The 17,896-nt window shown below is 38.4% G+C and overlaps 1 protein-coding gene across 1 annotated transcript in view; it reads left to right on the top strand.

Moving 5' to 3' along the window:
* TNFSF13B (TNF superfamily member 13b) overlaps positions 1 to 17,428 on the top strand; it is a 52,472-nt gene extending 35,044 nt beyond the window's left edge. The window contains exons 4-6 of the mRNA XM_075562599.1: positions 12,202 to 12,314; positions 12,406 to 12,556; positions 15,816 to 17,428. Of these exons, the coding sequence (XP_075418714.1) occupies positions 12,202 to 12,314; positions 12,406 to 12,556; positions 15,816 to 15,928 (377 nt within the window). The 3' untranslated portion in view covers positions 15,929 to 17,428. The remainder of the gene's footprint in view (positions 1 to 12,201; positions 12,315 to 12,405; positions 12,557 to 15,815) is intronic.
* Positions 17,429 to 17,896: the final 468 nt, after the last annotated feature.

The raw sequence follows: 17,896 nt of genomic DNA, 5'->3' as shown, positions 1-17,896 counted from the left end.
AGCTTTACAAAAATGTCATTCCAAGATCAGATACCCAAACTGTGTGCCTGTAGGAGAGCAGATCTTTCAGTTTGTGAGGAAAGTTACCTTTAGATATTGTGGATAGCAGGGATCAATCTGTGCCATAAACACCCGCACCATCAGTCCCTTGCTGGACTGTCATTTAAGTTTCTCCATGGTGATTTCTTAAGTGGTTAGACTGCTGTAGAAACTATTGGATGTAGGCTAGTGGGTTCTGATTGATAGATTCTGTAACTGTGAGAAGTTGCTATTGAGTCTGTTGTTTTTGTTGGATATGTTGACTCAGAAAATTCACACAGGAGGTCACCCCTACCTCCTATTGGCTGTGATTTAGAAACGTGATTCCATAATTGAGTTTAAAGGCCTAGAAATGAAAATACTTCTATTATACAACTGTTGTTAATTAATTTATCCTTTATTTAATTTTCTTAAATGATTTAAAATTTATTACTTCAGAATCTTGTAATTATTGAATGTGCTAGGTCCAATTATTGGCACTTGGATATACAATTATGACTGTACAACTTTAATGCTTTTATAGAGTATGCTTTGTGTGTGTGTGTGGTATGTTATAGTATGGAGAAGATATATAGACAGTAAATAAAAACAGGTAAACTGTACTATGTATTTTAAATAAGAATGTTGTGAACAGAAATTACAAAATGCCAAGAGAAAATCACAGACCTAATTAATACTTGTTTTTCTTTCTATCCTTATAGTCAGTAGCAGGATTTGTTAAGAAATGAGTCCCTAATTTTAAAAATGTAAACATAGTGAAAAGACCTATGAAATTAATGTATGTTACTGAAAAAAATTGGTAACTAAATATCTCTGAAACCCTAGACAGAATATAAACAATGAGTTTTAATAAATACATGTTTCCATTAAAATCAGATCTAGATATAGTATTAATGATTTTTCAGTTCCCCAAATATCTGTAACTAGGTAGTAAAGTGCTTTTGGAAAACAGCAGGCTAATGTAGTCTCCCTAATATGTCCCCCAAATACCAAGGCCGTGTGCCTGCCTGGTTCTTACAGACCATATATTATCCGCACATTTGAACTTCTTAACAATCACCTTAAGAGAAATGGCTTCACTCCAGATGGGACCAGTCTGCTGCGTTGTGGGGAGAGGGAGAAGATCTCTCAATATCTGCCAGATAGCAATGTTTTATGATGATCCCAAGTCCACAGACATTCCTACAAGCGTAATTATTGAGCCTTACTGGGAACTTGGGTCATGTGGCAGGGATGGAGGTGGGGGTGGGGTGACATGTCTACACTGGAGGAAGTGATTTCAGTTCTGATGGTGGGTAAAACAGGGAGGGTTACTGGTGGGTTGGGGGTAACCAGCCAGTGAGAAAAATGCTTAACATTACTTATAGACCTCACAGAGAAAATAATACACCCAATATTTTGTTCCTAACTGAGTACTTTTGACCTCATGTATCTGTAGCTTAGCTGCTTGTGACCCAGGCAATGTGCTCTAGACAACTGGGCCATTAGAGTTCGCTATTTCATGTGCATAACAGGCTTCATAGACCACAGCAGAAAGATCCAAGTAGAAAATCCCACTAGGTGAACTAGACTCAACGTCAAACTCATTTGCGGTAGATCTTTGGAATGGAACTGCTTCCTTCAACTCCAATCTGAAAGGCTTCAATGGGAGAAGCAGATGAGTCACTGCCCTAAGGTTAGGGATTTGGTGGTCATTGGACTTTGGTTTGGACCTATTGCTTAGGAGGTGCTCAATGAATGGCAACCTGGGAACAACATAGATTTGCTATTTCTACACTCTCTTTACTTTTTTGGGACATGTGTTAACTTCCCAGGCATGATTCTGCCTCCGTGAATGAGTGTTACTGACCTATTGCCATATCTCCCACCCTCATGGGTTGTGTACCTTGTGTCTAGTCACCTAAATTTGGAAGCTGTACAAGTCAGAAATTCATGTAGTTTTGTAAGCTGTACAGGATAACAGTTCAAGTAGTCTCAAAAGATGTCCTACACATGGACAAGTTCCTTTTCTCAACAGTATTTTAAATTCCATGCCATTGATGAAAATAATGATACTGTCAATAGTATCCCACAGGGATGATTTATGATGTCTCTAAAGTGAACCAGCGACGTACATAGGCCACACGCATGTGAATGGATTTTGAGTTCCCCCTTGATCCTAGCTCTAATATAAGAACAATCAATTCTTGTGACATGTGCTCTGTCTCTGTACTGTGCTCACCCTCAAAAGGAGAACACTGATGATATGGGTGCTATAACAAAGGGTGGTGAAGAAACCAGAAGGTGCCAAACTATTAGGAAAAAAATAGCATCTGGAGCCTTAGAGACTTGGTTCAAAACAAGCAGCCATCTAAGTGAGGAGTCAGCTAAGTCCACGGAGAACACCACCCTGTGTGATACAGAGGTTATAGAGTAAAATCCAAATCCAAATAAGAGAATGGTACCAGTGCCTAAATTCTAAGCAACCAGTTTTCAGGATGTTATACTTTCTATTGGAAGCCCAACATCCGTTTGCAAGGTCCCTATGTGGACTGAGTCTTTGCTGAATCCCCACTAACCATAGACTAGTCATTTAATAGCTTTAATTCCAAAGAACATTTTACAGAGGACTCTTAACAGATATAGTTGGGATGGAAAGCAACACCTTGTCACTAGATCTACTTTTTAACCCGTTTTGAATTTATTCTGGCTTTAAAATATTTTCTGCTTTCTTTTTCTTTCTTTAAATAGTTTTATTGCTATATAATTCACATATAATATGATTTAATCATTCAATCACTTTAAGAAGTTTTTTGCAATCTTTATCATGATCAATATCAGAACCTTTTCTTCTCCTACTCATGATTGTTAACTCCCTGCCTCTTCCAATACTCCCTACCCACGTCCCTAGGCAATTGGATTTCATGCGCAGAAAATCATACATAACACAAACAGCAAACAAACAAAACTGAAACCAATGACTAGATAAAACACAGAAAAACTTCAATGAAAAAGAAAGCAGAAAATACTGAATATTGGAACAGCTTTAAAATGGGTTAAAAGAGAGAGTAAATAATAAGGTATAAATTTTAACCTAACTACATCTGCCTCAATTAACCTTACAATGCTTTAGGCTGATAACAAGACTATTCACATCCCTCCACTATGGTAAGAGGAACTTCACCAGAGGCTTAACCCAGGTTTGGTCCCTGCAAAAATATTTTGGACTTCCTTTTTGTCATGCATAGATGTCAACCAACCAAGTGTTCACAGTTTAAACTATGGTATCATTCCCTCCATTGCATTCTGATTTTAACATTTATAATCCTTAGATCACACGGGCTGGTGTGCTTCTTCCATGAACCAGTTGATACCTCCCTTAGTTGACAGCTCATTTTAAGGCAAGATGGTAAGACCACAGAGGCTATTCTTTCTATTTGCTGGGCATCATCTGGTTTCTTTGCCATACTTTTTAATAACCAGGGCAACCCAAACTCACGATCGTTGAGTCACTGTTGACTCATAGCATCCCCCTGTGGGTTTCCAAGGCTGTAACTGTTCACAGGAGTAGAAAGTCCAGTTTCTCTCCTGAGGAGTTGCTGGTTTTGAACTGTGGACCATGTGGATCATAGCCTACTATTCTACCAGGGATTCTCCCACATAGCACCCATATTTTCAGTTATCTCTGCATGAGGACTAATCTGGTTGAGGGCCATGTCATAAGAACCAATTGTTCTTCAATTGGGGTGAGAATTAAGTGAGCTCCCAATCCATTCAAATATTATATATGTTTCTGATTCATCTTAGAGACATCTTGCCATTATATAGTAGAGCACATTATCAATCAACCTTTGGGGCATAAAATAATTACATTGATAGTGATTAATTTATCCAGTGATATAGAATATAAAACAGTGCTGAGAAAATTTCACAAGCATAGGCTGGTTCCAGACAGTACATTCGTTGCTGACTTATATAGATTAAATTATTAAGTGACTATACATTTTTTACATAAATATTGTGAGTTGGTCATAGGGCAAAACTTTCAATAACTCACTCACTAAGGTAGAACCCTGTTTACCAGATTAATACCTGTCATAAGAAAGCAAGGGTGGGAGGTTAAAATAGTACATACTTGGTAGGTCCACCCCAAAGTCCAACAACCTCCCACTGCCGGGACAGCAGTCATCAGCTGCTTCTCATGCTAGGGTATTTCAGCCTTGAGTACAAGGGAGTATGTTTGTTCCTTAAATCTGTGACAGGTGAGCTAAGGTAAAGTCCAGTTCACCTAGTGGGCTTTCCACATCAAATCCGTCTGGTGTGGCCTATGAAGGATGTGGTGTGTCTTGGAAGGTCAGAGTCTAAAGGCCCAGTAGTGCATAGCACATAGTCTGGGCCATCAAGGGCTACATAGAAACTAGGTCAAAAAGTATCCTGTTAGAAACATAGTCATAAGCTGCTTTCTTTCAATTGTTGCTTCCCTCTGTCTTTTTTTTGTAGCCACCAAGGCAAATATTCATAGTAGGTGTCTTTGCTCCCCATGTTACCTTATCCTTGTAGATTGTAGACCCTTGAGCAAATGGGAGCATGGGAATTTCCCACCTCTCCACAGCTTGGGCTTTGGAGGCAGGCAGGTGCATTTTTGGTTCAGCTACTAATGTGGGCAGCCTTTTTTACCACGCTCGCTACTGTCACGGTGCTTGTGGTCGACTTCAACTCCCAAGGACTTCATGGGGCAGGGAAACACGGCCCCATAAGGTCTCCTAGGTGGTCATCTTTTTTTTTCCCTTCTGCTTTACAGTTTGGCTTAAAAAATCATTTTATTAGGGGCTCTTGCAGCTCTTTTGTTTTTCCTTTTTTTTTCTTTTAAATGGAATCATTCTACCAGGGGATTGTACAACTCTTACACAATCCATACATACTCCATTGTGTCAAGCACATTTGTACATTTTTGCCATCATCCTCCTCAAAACATTTGCTTTGTACTTGAGCCCTTGGTATCAGCTCCTGAGTTTTCCCTCCCCACTCCATGAACCCTTGATAATTTATAAATTAGGATTATTTTGTCATACCTTACACTGTCAGATGTCTCCTTTCACCCACTTTTCTGTTGTCCATCCCCCAGGGAGGAGGTTATATTTAGATCCTTGTAGTTGGTTGCCCCTTTCCACCCCACCCTCCCTTTACCCTCCTGGTATCGCCACTCTCACCACTGGTCCTGAAGGGATCATCCATCCTGGATTCCCTGTGTTTCCAGTTCCTATCTGTACCAGTGTTCATCTTCTGGACTAGCTAGATTTGTAAGGTAGAATTGGAATCATGATAGTGGGGGCGGGCGGAAGCATTTAGGAAGCATAGAGGAAAGTTGAATGTTTCATCGTTGCTACACTGCACTCTGACTGGTTTGTCTCCTCCCTGAGACCCTTCTGTAAGGGTATGTCAGTTGCCTACAGATGGGTCTTGGGTCCCCAATCTGCACTCCTCCTCATTTTCAATGATTTGATTTTTTTGTTCTTTGATGCCTGTTACTTGATCCCTTCGACACCTCTTGATCACAGAGGCTGGTGTGCTTCTTCCATGTGGGCTTTGTTGCTTCTGAGCTAGATGGCCACTTTAACTTCAATCCTTTAAGACCCCAGTATATCTTCTGATAGCTCTGCATCATCAACTTTCTTCACCACATTTGCTTATGCACCCATTTGTCTTCAGTGATCGTATGAGGAAGGTGAGCACACAATTATATGATTTTTTGTTCTTTGATGCCTAATAACTGATCCCTTCGGCACCTCATGGTCACACAGGCTTGTGTGTTTCTTCCATGTGGGCTTTCTTGTTGCTTCTGAGCCCTCTGTCTTATTTTGTCATTGTTGCTGGGTTCATTTTCTGTCTTTGTTGTGTATATTTTTCTGTATAGGGAAGTCAGGATGGGTGGATTTACCAAGGCAGCCACAAAATGAATAATTACCTGGTGGTACAGAAGGGGAAGTGGGTGGAGGGAAATAAGGAGTCAACATCAATGGGTACAAGAAGAAATACATTTTCCAAAGTTGTTTGTGGATAATAAATGCACAAACCTTCTTAATATGATTCAATTATTGAACTCTATGATGTTAATTATATCTCAATAAAATATTTAAAAATTAACAAGGACTATTTTTTACTTATTGTCATAATATGGCTTCATTCAGAGTTGAAGTAGTTGTTTAAAAAAATATGCTGGTAGTCCTTGACTTATGGCAGATTTCTGTTCTGAAAACTCCATAAAAGTTGGGGTTGACATAATCTGAATACCTTATTATTATTAATTTTCATTGTCATTGTCTTTTATTCATATCTGTATAAGTTCTATCTTTATTTACTTTTGGTGGCTGGAATTATTACCTATTAACACACATCCATCTGTTAACATTGTATGTCTGATTAGCATTGGGTTAATAAGTGACGACGGACAGCTCAGAACCAGCAGAGACTTTCAGGGCAAAAGATGAAGCTGTTTTCTAGAAGGAGTCTCAGAAGTCCTATATGGAAGCACTCTGAGTCTGAATTGGCTTGATGAGAGTGGTTTGGATTCCACCCCCCCCCCTATTTATGTAGCACACATAAATGACAAGATTAAAAAAAAACCACAAACACAAAGAACAGAGTTCTTCAGTGCAGTTCTTGTAACTCGAATACATCATAAATGAGGAGCTACCTGAAATCATTGTACATCTACAGTGGCTCCATGACTATGTTAGCTCTGCCTCAGAGTCGTATAGTGACAGGTAGTGACCCAAACGTAGACAATCCTTGTTCTCAGAGGGGTTAGAATCTAAGATATGGATTGTCTGACTGGAAACATATTTTTAAGGAGAAAGGAAAATTTCAGCCAGACTTTGATTGGAGCACCCTGTGAAAATCATTAGTGCCATAAAAGCCATTGCCTTCAATGGTGTCGTGCTGTATTTTACACGGTAATGTAAAAATATGGTCATTGTGGTGAGGTGCCTTTGACTCGGTTCTGACCCATAGCAGACCCAGTGCACAACAGAATGAAAGGTTCTGTGCCAAAATAGGCAATCATTAACTCCTTCCTTTTATTTTCAACACTCTTGAGCCAAAGTATATCCTGTACACATGACCTAGTTTAAGTAAAACTCAAACATGTTACGAATTAAAATTAAAATGCTATAATAAAAGGGTGATAATAATTCTGCCTTTGTGCCAGTATGGCACTTGAAGGTTTTTTATTTAAGAAAAATTATCCCAGTGTTCTTCTTTTGGAACAAATAGTGAAGTTGATCAGTCTGCCTTATCTTTGTAGTCAATGAAGGGAATCACTTAGGAAGTTCCCAGGAACATTTAAGAACAGACATAAGCAGGTGCTAAATGAGATCTAGGATGTCCCTCTATCTATCCTTTCTTTCGTTTGCAGCATCAAGCCTTCATTTCTTTCTACTCGACTATACACTGCCCCTTCTTCTGTTTATGAAAATACAAATCTTAAGGTCAGTCTTAAGAAATTGCTCATTTCAACCTGAATCCATAGTGTGATTTCATCTGTCTTATCATCCATGATGTTTTAAAACTTCTTTGAAATGTACAGAAATAAGAGGTTCTGGTTTTATAGTTTCTCAAATCCTATTTTGGAATAAAAGGAAAGCATGGTTGGTTTGCTTTGGGAGCACCAGATGAACTAGGCATACCTAATTATTTATATTTATGGGGTGTGTAGTACACGGGCTTCTAGTACATCCTGCTATGTGACTGAAAATCCACCAAAGAATTTTCTTTTCTAACCTCAATTTTGGATCATTCTTCTCTTAAACTACTGGCATATTAACTCTTGTGGACTCTGTAAAGTTTATAAGTAAATCACTTTTTGCTTTGAGCAAGGTGAAATTTAGATACACATGTGGTCCACTCTTTCCAATGATAGAATAACTCTTTGAATCGTGGTTTAGACCACTACCATTCTGTTGCACCATTCTAGTCTTATATTACCATTTTTCTTATCTGTGACTCATTTATTTTGACACTACTTTATTTACACTCTTCAGATTGCCCAGTCTTCTAGCTCTTAACTTCAGTATTTACATAACATACTGGGGAGCATCCAATGTGCTTACAAGGGGGAACTCAGGACATCTCTTGATGGGTATTGAGGAGCCTGGCTGGTGTAGCAATCCGCTACTAACAATTTGAACCCGTGCCATGGCACTGTGCAACAAGTCTGGAGAGATGCTGCCCTGAACATTACAGCCAAGAAAATTCTAAGGAGCTGTCCCACTCACACGGGCTTGCTTCTAGTTGGCGGCCAACTTGACGGCAGCTAAGACAACAATGAGGATTGAGGAGTCTGTGTGTGGTCCAAACAGTTAATGAACTTGGCCGTTAACTCAAAAGTTAGATAGTCAAATCCACCCCGAGGTGATTCAAACCAAACGGCTGGTACTATTGTTTTATCTCCCCAAATCAGCCATTGAAAACTCTCTGGTGCACAGTCCTGCCCTGCCCAACACGGGGTCATGACGAGTCAGAGTCAATGGACAGTAAGTGGTTTAATAGGTAAGGTTGCCCAAAGCACAGAAGCCTGGATTTACATCAGTTATTTATTTCCTCTGTGCATTGTCCCTTCTCTCCGTCACTGTCTTCCTTTGGCCTTACGCTGCCCAGTACTTCAGCACAGCAGCTTTCCGTGACTCCCATGTGTAGTTGGAAAAATAATGGATGAGAATTCATATATCAAAGAGCAAACCTCTTGTACTGGAATCTCACAGACCACGTTTACAGAGTGCAGTATCCCCCTTTCACATACCTATGAGGCGACCGGGCATGAGATGGCTTGGGCTGGGCACACTTTTGTCCTCAGGGTTACATTCTTGCTTTCCAACATCCGAGAGTGCGTGTGCAGCAGCTTAACCCTAAGCAATGTGCTCCTTCATCTCTTGACTGCTGTTTCCATGAGCCTTGATTATGGATCCAAGGAAGACAAAACCATGGACAGCTTCAGTCTTTCCTTCGTTTCTCATTATGTTTCCTGCTGGTCCAGTTGTGAAGATTTTTTTTTCTCTGCAGTCGTAATCCATACTGAAAGATGCAATCCTTGATCTTCATCGTTAAGTGCTTCAAGTTCTTCTCAATTTCAGCAAGCAAGGTTGCATCATCTGCATATCTAACTTGTTAATAAGCTGTCCTCTGATCCTGACACTACATTCTTTTCACAGAATCCAGCTTCTTTGATTAGTTTCTCAACAAGCAGTTTGAACAAGGATGGTGAGAGGTTGCAACCTGATGACTCCTTTCCTGATTTTAAACCACGTAGTAGGTAGGCCTTTGTTCTGTTCCATAACTACCTCTTGGTCCAAATACAGGTTCCACATCAGCATAAAGAAGTTTCTAGAATGCCCATTTTTTCTGAAGGTTATCCATAATTTTGTTTTTTTAAAAGGACACACAGTAGAATGCTTTGGTCTAGTCAATAAAATAGGTAAACATCTTTGTTATTCTCTGCTTTCAGCCAAATCTGATTGACATAGTCATTGATAGTCCTTGTTCCAATCCACCTTTTAAATCTCTCCTGAATTTCTGGCAGCTCCTTATCAATCTATTGCTGTAATTTTAATTAGATCATCTCTGGAAATAGTTTACTTGACTGTGATGTTAATGATATTACTGCATAATTTGAGCATTCTGTTGGATCACCTTTCTTTGGAATTGGTACAAATATAAATCAAATCAGTTGACCAGCTTACTACCTTCCAAACGTTTGGCAAAGAAGAGAGGGCATCTCCAGAGATCCTCAGCTTGCTGAAGGGTTTCAGTGGGTAGTGCCCCACTTCCTAGAGGCTTGTTTGTGTCTAATGCCTTCAGTGCAGCTTAGACATCTTCCTTCGGCACCATTGGTTCTTGCTCACACGCTACCTTTTGAAATGGTGGCACGTTGACTAGTTCTTTTTTGGTAAAATGACTGTGTAGTCTTTCTATCTGTTTTTGATTCTTACTGCATCACTCAGCATTCTTCCCATGGAATCTGCCAATATCGCAATTTGAGGCTTGAATTTTCCTCTAGTGTCTTCAGTTTAAGATATGCTGAGTGTGTTTTTCCATTTCGTGTTTCTAACTCAAGATTTGTACATTTCATTGTAATATTTTCCTTTTTCTTCTTGAGCTGACCTTTGAAAATTTCTGTTCAGCAATTTGATTTCATCATTTCTCCTATTTACCTTAGTGGCTCTCTGATGAAAAACAAGTTTCAGAGTCTCTCCTCACAACTGCTTTGATATGGTCTTTTCTTTTTTGTCTTTGGATGACCTCTTGCTTTCTTCATGTATGATGCTTTTATTTTCATCCCAGAGCTCATACGATCTTTTGTCATTAGAGTTTAATGAGTCAACCCCATTCTTGAAATATTCTCGACACTCCTGTGGAATATTCTCATCATATTTTGTTTGCAACTCTTTCTTATCCTTTTGAGTTATGCCCCATCAGAAAACGAAGATCACAAAGGACTTATTACGGGAGGCTTGACTCCATCCACATCCTTAGAGATGACTCTACTCTGATAAGGCAGCTCTTCTTCAGTCATATTTGAAGCGCCTTCAGATGTGAAGGGCTCATCTTCTAGCAGTATCGTGGACCATAATCTACTGCATTCAGTATCTGACAATAGCTCACTGAGATCCATGTGGCTTTCAGTAGCTGATTCATCTGGAGTGGACAGCCTGTTCTTTCTTAGGATTCTGCTCTCAGTGTGGGAGCGCCACTGCAACCTGTTCACCGTGGGTGACACTGGTGGTATTTGAAATCCCAGGGACGTAGCTCCCAGAATCATAACAGCACACAGGCCACTGCAGTCTGACAAACTAAGAAGGGTAGTTGTCTATAATTTTCTGTTTCGGTGATATCACTCTGGTTTGGGTATCAGGGTGAAACTCATTTTATAAAATGATGTTTGGGGTTTTCCAGGCCTTTGTATATTCCAGATTGGTTTGAAAAAAATCATTGTCAGCTCTTTTCTGAGGTTTAGTGTTTTGTTTTTATCAGTATGACCCTCTAGGCACAGAGTTATTTTGTAGCCAGTTTTTTTTTTTTTTTAATGACCTGATCCAGTTCTTCTTTGTCATGAGCCTGTGCAGGTGGTCCCCTTCAGGTCCCGTGAGTTGGGGCGGCAGTCGGCTTGCAGGCAGGTTCATGTCTTCTAACGTTTCGCACTTGCTGAAGGACAGAATCCTCCCTAGCGTTCTGTTGGCGCTATCATGATGGTATCCCCTTCCTTTGAGTCACATTATTAACCTCTTCCTCTTTTCCCTTGTTGGATTGGCCAGTGGTTTGTCAATGTTGTTACTCCTTTCAAAAATCAACTTCTGGCCTTGTTTATCTTTCTATTTTTCTCTGATTCATGTCCATTTGTTTCTGCTTTACTGTTTCTTTCCTTCTGGTGACTGTAGGCTTATTTGTCTGCTCCATTTTTGATTGTTGAGATACTGGGTTGAGGTGTGGATATTAGTATATTTATTTATTTAGTTAACCTTTCTTTAAAACTCAGGCAAAGATTTACAAAACAGATCATAGGGTCTACATTTTAAAATGTGTGCACATTTTCTGTCAACTCCTTTATTACCCCAAGGTACTGTGGCTTAAGTCACATCCTCCTGTTTCCTGTTTCCATTTTTCTTTCTTGCTTAACTCTCTCCTTGGATAAATGTTGCCATTTTGGTCTTTAAAAATGCAGGCTACTACTTGAGATGGGTGAGATTGAGTCCTGTGGTCATCAAATGGTTGAGTGGGGGTTGGGTGGGGAGACAAGGGAAGGCCTCATATTTTTCTTGTCAGCGACTGATGGCGGGGTTTGTAGCAAGGGGTGGATTATGACAATACCACATCACCTGTCTGTCTCCTCTCCAGCAGCTTTTGTTCAGCTTCTTCTCCATGTCAGTTGTCAACCCACTTTTCAATCCTTTCCTCTGAAGCTCGGCGTTCCAGGCTCATCATTTGCATGTGTTTCCCCCTACTCCCAGTCTCTTCGCTGTAGACAGCTTGTGAAGTGTGTCTGCGTGAACCTACCACCTTGCCTGAAGATCTTTCACTATTTTCATGTCAATATAGAATTTTCTAACCTTCGGATTTAATTTCATCACTAAATGGTGGCTAGCAATTGAATGTCTCGGTTTCTCTTCTTATAAACCGCTCTCTTAATTGTAGGATCGTTCACATTTGTTCCATGGCTTCTCAGCTTTAAACGAGGACGAGCCCTAGAAGAAAAAGAAAACAAAATACTGGTCAAAGAAACTGGCTACTTCTTTATCTACGGTCAGGTATGTTCAAACCCGAATTCTGCTTTCTCCAGAGAATGTCTTCCACTTTGTCCTCACTCTGGTAAAGTATTTTGTTTGATTTTTTTTTCAGGTTTTATACACGGATAATACCTTTGCGATGGGACACTTAATACAGAGGAAAAAAGTTCATGTGTTTGGGGATGAATTGAGTCTGGTCACTTTGTTCCGATGTATTCAAAACATGCCTGAAACACTACCCAATAATTCCTGTTACTCAGCTGGTAAATCCTATTTCGCAGTCTTGCTCATTGTGAAATGAAGATATTCTTTGCTGATAACCTGAGCTTCACAACACAAAGGTGGGGTGGGAGGGATGGAGCACTGGATCCCCAGGAGATAAAAAGGCGTTCCTCGACACACTGCACTCCTCCTTATCTTGAGTAAAAGCTAGCTCCTTTTCATTGAGATAGATAAAACCATTACTCCTGGTCTTATTACTTTTATGTAAATTAGGAAAGACAGCAACTTTGTAACATTGAACAGTGAGGAAAATCCCACTTGTATTTTTTTCTCCACCCACATTAGCCACAAAATTATTTGTCACTTACTCACAGGGTGCCAGGCACTATTTTATTTACCTCAGATACTCTCGATATTCTTTAGGTATTTTAGATGTTTTTAGATATTCTCATCTACGTAAACCTTTTCCTTTAAGATGTAGAGTGAAGCCAAGAGAGGTAATGTACCTTAACCTGGTAAACAAAGCTACTAAGTGTTAGAATGTGTCTCTGACCAACCTGGCTTCACAGTACCCATCCCATAATTCCTTAGAGTTTCTGAGGGTCGGAACCAGTGGCAGAATTGCTTCCTCAAATAGTCACATATGATATTTTCATACAGATGTTATCTGGTGTCAGTGGACACCAGGCGGATGAATCCTGGTTTTTGAAAGTGTCGGAGCGACCCTGTCTTAGAACTCAGTAGCAGTAAAGGAATGGAGAGACAAACGGAATGAACAATGCCTGTCCATTTTAGGAATCTTCTAGTAATGGCAGACAAATGGCCCCTGTGTGGTCCAAGTGATTAAGTGATTAGATGTTGACAATTGTGTTCTCCAAAGTTGCCTTGGGAAGTTTTGTTGGTGTAGTGGTTACGGCATGTGTCTGATAACCCCAAGGCCCGCAGTTCGAATGCACCAGCCGCTCCTCACGAGAAAGGCGAGGCTTTCTACTCCGGTAAAGTGTCACTGTCTGTGGAACTCACAGGGGGCAGTTTGGGGGAGCTATTTGTCACTGTCGACTGGATATCAGTGAGTCTGGAGGGTTGATTTAGGAGAAAGACCTGGGAATTTTGTTGGGCAAACCAGGCATTGAAAACTCTGAGACCGATGGGGTTGCCATAGGACAGTCAGCTTTTACATCTTCATTTTATTTTTGAGTGATTATTTATTTTGAGTGCAATTGAGGCAGGATTTAGGGAGCAAACGGTAATAACAAAAACTTCACACACAATATACATATTTTTTTGTGATTTTCACCCAAACTTCCCAGAATCCTGGTGAATGCCTTCAGATCCAGACAGCTACTGTGAATAGCAGAGTCAAATTGGGCTGGAGACTTGCTGTCACTTCACAGGTTTTTAGGGTCAAATGTACACCCAATTGCTTAGACAGGAGGCATAATTCTGACCAGTTGAGATGAGGTCATTTGTGGTCCTGTAGTCAAAACAGTGATTTGAGTGGGGGATGGAGAAGTTTATGAAAGTGGAATTCCCTAATTTACATAAAGAATGTTTCCCTGTATCTGGTGGTGACTGATTTTGACACTTCATAGTATTTATAAATAGTGAGGCTAGTCAGATATTTTACTTGTTTATATTAATTACTACTTAGAACTTTAAAAAAAATCCTTAATTTTTTTCTCACTATCTTCTTCTCTCACAAATTTATTTCCTATTACCCTTGTTTGCTGGATCCCCTCGATGCCTCACAATATGTGAATCATTAACTTGACTTTAAATATATTTATGAATGCTAATACAGTTTTATTTATTAGATATATTCTATAGGAAGTTTCTGCTTTTAGATTTTAATTTTTTTCTAGAGCGAAATGGTATAAAACTATTAAATGTATACATTAATGAATCAGTGAAATCCATGTTTCCCAGTGAACCTGAAAAAAAATCCCAATGACTCTCTTGAGAACTTTAATATCTGTCGTACCAAGAACCGAAGCAGAGTTGTTTTTTTATTGCATCCTTACTAAACTAAATACATTTTTTTGGTAGAGGTACAGCTGACTGCCAGAGTCTGGAATATTTCAAATTCACGAGAGTGAATATTAACCAAGGCTCTGTGCTCTACACTCACTGTCAGTGTACGTCATCCTGATAACGACTACTTCCACCAAACCAAGCTCTTACTTTGTAAGGGGTCTTCTGGAGACTCTCCGATGCCTACCGCTCCCTAACTTACTTGTTGTCTTCTGTCAGTCATTAAAAAGTAAAGCCAGATCCTTGAAACTAGAAACTTTTGTCATTCTTGACCACTGATCTGTCGATGTCTGGAATGGTATTTGACACAGAGTAAGTGCGTATGAAATTAAACACTGACTGGTTGTAGACCAAGTAAATCTCTTGGTTTTGATGATAGAAGAATGCTAACATAGATGTATGCATGCATGTAAATAAATTTACACAGTTTCTTAAGAAAACAATGCAATGGCATTCTCAATTTTTGTCAGAAATATTGATAATTCTTATTTTTCCAGTTTATACTTTTCTGTTTCTCTATTTCTTCTTCCCCTTTCACTTTCCTTCCTTTTATTGCCTATTTTTCTTTTTAAAATGAGGTCAGAAATTACCTAATTGGGTGAGCATAGTTCCTGAATTATATTCTCTACTCCTGACTCATTGACTACATAGATGTAGTCAGACACATGCAGAATTATTGGTCAATTTTTAGAATTTGATTACTTTTTACTTTCGATTATGGAAACATAAATATAGAAGGCACAAATTAGAAATCCACTTGAACCCTATTTTTAATCCTGACTCCAGATAAAAACTACACATATATAACTACTAGTGTAGCTAACAATGTACTATATTAACAAACAGACTTTTGGTTGCTATTCTTTATATTAAAGTATACGATCTTTAAAATTATAATTGGAACAAAATAGTACGTATACAGGTGTGCATTTTAATTTAACATTATTATTAAGCGTTTTCCTTGTTAATAAAATCAAGCGAGAAATGCCTTTAACAATACAGCATTGCATCGTGAGCTCTGCCATGGTTTACGTAACTATTTTTTCTTCCAGTTGAGCATTGAGGTTCTTTCTAGATTCGCAATTTATAGAAAAAGATGATACCTACATTCACATGTTACAACTATGCTTATTTCTTGATATTTCTTTTGGCCAGTAGAACAGTAACTGGTGTAGAAACTCACCAGTACACTCTGATGTGGGGATGTCTGTGCTTGATCTTTTTCCATTTTGGAATCACTTACAGTCCTGGTGAATACTTCTTTTGCAGGCATTGCAAAGCTGGAAGAAGGAGATGAACTTCAACTTGCCATTCCACGAGAAAATGCTAAAATATCACAGGAGGGAGATGGCACATTTTTTGGTGCATTGAAACTGCTGTGACCTACTTATATTGTCTGTGCCTATTTCCCTTACTTTCTCTGTACTTCGAATGAGAAAATACTTAACTGTAAATGCCAAAGTAAAAGAAAAATAGCAAGCACCATAGCTTTTTCTGTAAGCTGTTTATTTTGGTTTGCTGAGACGAGACCAAAACAGGAAATTTAACAGACAACCACAGCCAGAGAGTGTCATGTGAATTATGAGAAATAGTGGACATTTAAGGAAAGATAGAAGTACTTTGCACTATTATGACATATTGAGCAACTCAGTCATAACTTCTTGTCTGGGAAGAAGCACACAGTTGAAAGGGACAATAATGATTTCTTCAAAAGTAGTATTCCACAATTCACTAGTCTATAGGATAGTAAGAATTAAAAAAAAATCTCAGTCTTCTTTTCCATTTTTATGTAAACTCTTATTTTCAGTTAATATTGTGGAAAGTTAAAAAATCTAGAATTTTTCAGTAGACATAGAAGTACCTAAAAGTTTAAAATTTAAAACAATTGAAGCACAAATAAGAAACAAGTATGACTTAAACTTTTCTGGTTTATTGGATACTTGTAAAAATCTACAAGGAGCTCATTTCATATTTGTAAAAAAATCTAGAAGCTCTCATTAGACACTGAAGTAATGAAAAGTTCAAATGTTGAAGCAATTGAGGCAAAAAATTACACACAATACTACTTACATCTTTGTGGTGTGCTTCATAATTTTAATTTTTATTCCTAATATTTTATATTCCTGTTGGGACTTTCCCAGATCCATTTCACAGGAGGAAAAGAGTTGCCTCCTGTGTGTGCACAATTATGTGCATTTGTATAGTTCATTTCGATTGCTTCAGAAACTTTTCAATGTAGGGCAATGTCTGTTCGTACATATATGACACAGTAATTGAAAAAGCAACTGAAGTTTTTCATGTACAAAATATAATATTGCCAATAGAAGTTAAAGAGATACACTTATAAGAATGTAATATTATTCCCCCTTCTGTTTTATTATTTTGTTACGACTCGCTACTATTGTAGTTTACATAGGCCTCCTTTAAAATGAAGGGGAAAATGTAACCTTCTTGAAACCTTGACATCTACACCATGTGCTGATGCTAACGATAGGGTTTACAGAATACATCATCTGAATTTTCAGTCTGTATAGAGTCATATTTTAGAATGCTGTGATACTTACCTTTAAAATATTAGTTTCCTCCAGTTTTAATTATCCTTTTCATTATCTTTCTGAATTTACATAATAAGGGAAAGATGGTTTCCCAATATATATTAAAATATTTTAAAGATGTTCTTTATAAAATAAAGAGAATGATTTAGATTTTATATCTAAAATGAAAATTTTAAAGAAGTGATATGTCTAGAGTAGAAACTTAGGTCCTCGGAGGCTTGGTCAGTAATTTTCCTAATTTCCTAGCCCTGTAAAAGGAACTGTATCCTTTTGCATCATTGTCTGAGTGAGTTTGCCTAACACCATTTACCTTCTAGTTTTTTAATGTGTACCTACTTATCATTTGAAAAATTAGGTGTATATTTGTAAAGTGTTATAAAATAATATGTATTAGACAATGACAATAAATGATCTGAAAACATGGATATCTTCTATGCCTAAATTTATTTAATTCAACACTATAGCTACCAAGTATATTAAATGTGATTTCTTAGAACAGAAGATGAAAAAACCCACTAGATTCTAAGAGACCCGCACATCAAGCTCTTGCTGTTGTGATCGATGACCTGCATCATAACCCCTTTGAGTGATTTGCCATATCATGTCAGGAGATTCAGGCTACAGCCACATAGAATGTTTTAAAATCTTAATTTACTTTCAGTTTAAACCAGATATGAAACACACACGCCATTTTCCTTTGTATGTGAAATTGTGAGGAGAATTAGTCTTTTATTAACTACAAGTTCAGTTAGATATTTACAAAGAGAATGAAGATTAGGGCCGTACAGTGGACCA

Source organism: Tenrec ecaudatus, chromosome 11 (genome assembly GCF_050624435.1).
Source record: "Tenrec ecaudatus isolate mTenEca1 chromosome 11, mTenEca1.hap1, whole genome shotgun sequence".
In the NCBI taxonomy this organism is placed as follows: Eukaryota; Metazoa; Chordata; class Mammalia; order Afrosoricida; family Tenrecidae; genus Tenrec; species Tenrec ecaudatus.
The sequence above is the reverse complement of the archived record's forward strand: the minus strand, read 5'-3'. Positions and strand labels throughout refer to the sequence as shown.